The sequence below is a fragment of the Selaginella moellendorffii genome, unplaced genomic scaffold (assembly GCF_000143415.4).
Source record: "Selaginella moellendorffii unplaced genomic scaffold, v1.0 SELMOscaffold_15, whole genome shotgun sequence".
Taxonomy (NCBI): domain Eukaryota; kingdom Viridiplantae; phylum Streptophyta; class Lycopodiopsida; order Selaginellales; family Selaginellaceae; genus Selaginella; species Selaginella moellendorffii.
The window spans coordinates 295,165-297,578 of NW_003314276.1; the positions used below are offsets into that span (position 1 = coordinate 295,165).

At 41.5% G+C, this 2,414-nt stretch overlaps 1 protein-coding gene across 1 annotated transcript in view; it reads left to right on the top strand.

Moving 5' to 3' along the window:
- Positions 1-1,430: 1,430 nt before the first annotated feature.
- The window catches only part of LOC9633228 (WD repeat-containing protein 35), a 4,846-nt gene continuing 3,862 nt past the window's right edge, over positions 1,431-2,414 (top strand). The window contains 5 exon segments of the mRNA XM_024675505.1: positions 1,431-1,547; positions 1,597-1,785; positions 1,837-2,058; positions 2,112-2,279; positions 2,328-2,395. Coding sequence (XP_024531273.1) covers positions 1,431-1,547; positions 1,597-1,785; positions 1,837-2,058; positions 2,112-2,279; positions 2,328-2,395 — 764 coding nt within the window.

Sequence of the window (2,414 nt, forward strand, 5' to 3'; positions counted from 1 at the left end):
AAATGTTACAGCGAAAAAGTAAGTGGCAGGAAATTCATGTAATCAAGATTGTGAAAAATATGTGAAGAGGACAGCTGCCTAGTTTTCAATTTCTTGCTTGTTTTCTCCTTATGTATTCTCCTTTTGAAGAAGTGCCACCCTTCTTTACTACAAGCAACAATCTGATGCTAAATAAGTCAATTAGTCAATGTTGAAATTAGTGATCCAGATATAAATTCGCCAGCCATCCAATTCCCATGAAGGACGTTCCTAGTTCCAAGAAAAAGATACTTCCCTTCTCCTTTGGGCTTGTTATCTGCAAAATCTCCTTCATATGTTGTTCCATCACGATAAACCCACTGGCCTTTAGCTAAACTTCCAGCCATCCACGTTCCTGTGAACTGTATTAAAGAAAAATTTGAATAAGAGTCGTCTTTGATAAGGAGCACCAAAAATGATAAGAAATAAGGAAAAGGGATCATAGGATTTCTTAATGACCTGGCTCATACTGTCTTTGAAGTAGTAAGTTCCAATGCCATGCTTTACACCATCCTTCCATTCTCCTTTATAAAGATCTCCATTTGGATATGTGTACATTCCAGTTCCATGTCTTTTATCATTTAACCATTGGCCTGTATGAATTAAATAGAAATACTAGAACATTCACGAGTAAACCTTACCGTCATAGATACTATTGTCAGGATACTTCAATATGCCTGGTCCAGTCTTCTGATCGTCCACATAAACACCATCAAACATTCCTGCCTTAGCCCATCTGTATTTTCCCAGTCCTGACTTTGTGCCCTGTACATATGCTCCGGTGTATGTATCACCGTTTGGATAAGTAGCTATGCCCTCGCCATGCGGAATAAAATCAATCATTGGTCCGGTCCATTGCTGCAAACATAATTTTGAGATCCATCTTAAAACAGTGACTCCTTACAGTCACTGGCTTTTCGCCCTCCTCGCCCTCTTCGTCTGCCATCATAGTATTTGCTCGGTAGTTAATGTTGAACCGTGTTTCAGGTCAGGTCATGCATAGTTAATCATACAGTTGAGCGCTGGCCTGTCATGATTGACGGTGTTGATTAACTAATACATGTCAATCAGAAAAAGAGCCCTCTAAATGACGATGGCAATAATACAAGTGAGATCGATATCTTGCAAGTTTTCCAGTCGGCCCCAAAGCGCAATAGATCACAACTATGACCATCACCTTCTGTAATCATACACGAAAGTTCATTAAATACTACCGCAGGAGACGGCGAACATAGAGATGGATTGAGAACAATGTCTATCCGATTGAGAACAAGCAGGGACAGCTTCAGAGCCTTAAAGGCTCCGCCTCTGCTGACAAGTGCACTGGGTACATCCATCGAAATCCCATTTCAAGTCTATCTAATGAAGATCCTTTGTTCTTTTAACCCTTTTCACTCTATTAGGGCATAAAAATGTATATTTATTTGAGCAAGAAGATCAGCATTCCACACGGTTTGCAGCTCAGGAGCCTGTCTTGGAACACGCAACAGGGATGGCTGGCCTGCGGGACTGATCATGGCATTGTCAAGGTGGGTTTCTGGGAGTTTGCTTGGGATGCTAGGCTCTTTACTCTGACAGGTTCTCAAGCTCCAAGATGCATCCGGAGTGAAGGACGATGGGTTTTTCACCACGCAATCGAACCTTTCCATGAACCAGACGCTTGAAGGGCACCGGGGTTCCATCCTAGTAGTTAACTGGAATCAAAACTACCGAAAGCTGACGTCAAGTGATGAGAATGGACTCATCATCGTTTGGATACTTCATAAGGTGTCAACTGTTTTAGAAAGGTGATCACTTTTAGTAGGTGTGTACTTACAGGGAATGTGGTTTGAGGAAATGATTAACAACCGCAGCACAAGCGTTGTTCGTGACATGAGATGGTCTTCTGACGGCCGTAAAATTTGTTTTATATATGAAGATGGCCATGCAGTGTTGGGAAATGTGGATGGAAATAGAATTTGGGGAAAGGAGCTTAATCACCGGCTTGTGCTTGTCGAGTGGTCACCAGATGGTAGGCTTGTGCTTTTATGTACTAAAGAGGTTAGTACTAACAATCATCAACAGCCTGACAATTTCTGCTTTAATATTCTCAGGGAAAATGCTTGTTATATGACTGCCATGGCAGCTTTGTTTCCAATCTTGCATTACGATTTGAAGTGGATTCAGATATTGTTGGTTTACATTGGTATGGTGGGTTTGAAGGTCTAGATGACACTTATCCTCCAACACTTGCAATAGCACTTGAAAGTGGTAAAATTCAGGTAACCTGCATGCTGATTTTTCTTACAAAAATAACTTCTTTTTCCCAGCTAATGAGGCATGAGCTTGACGGAGAACCTATTCTTGTAACTGCAGAAATGACGACTGCCTCAATCAGGTGGAACCCCAATGGTACA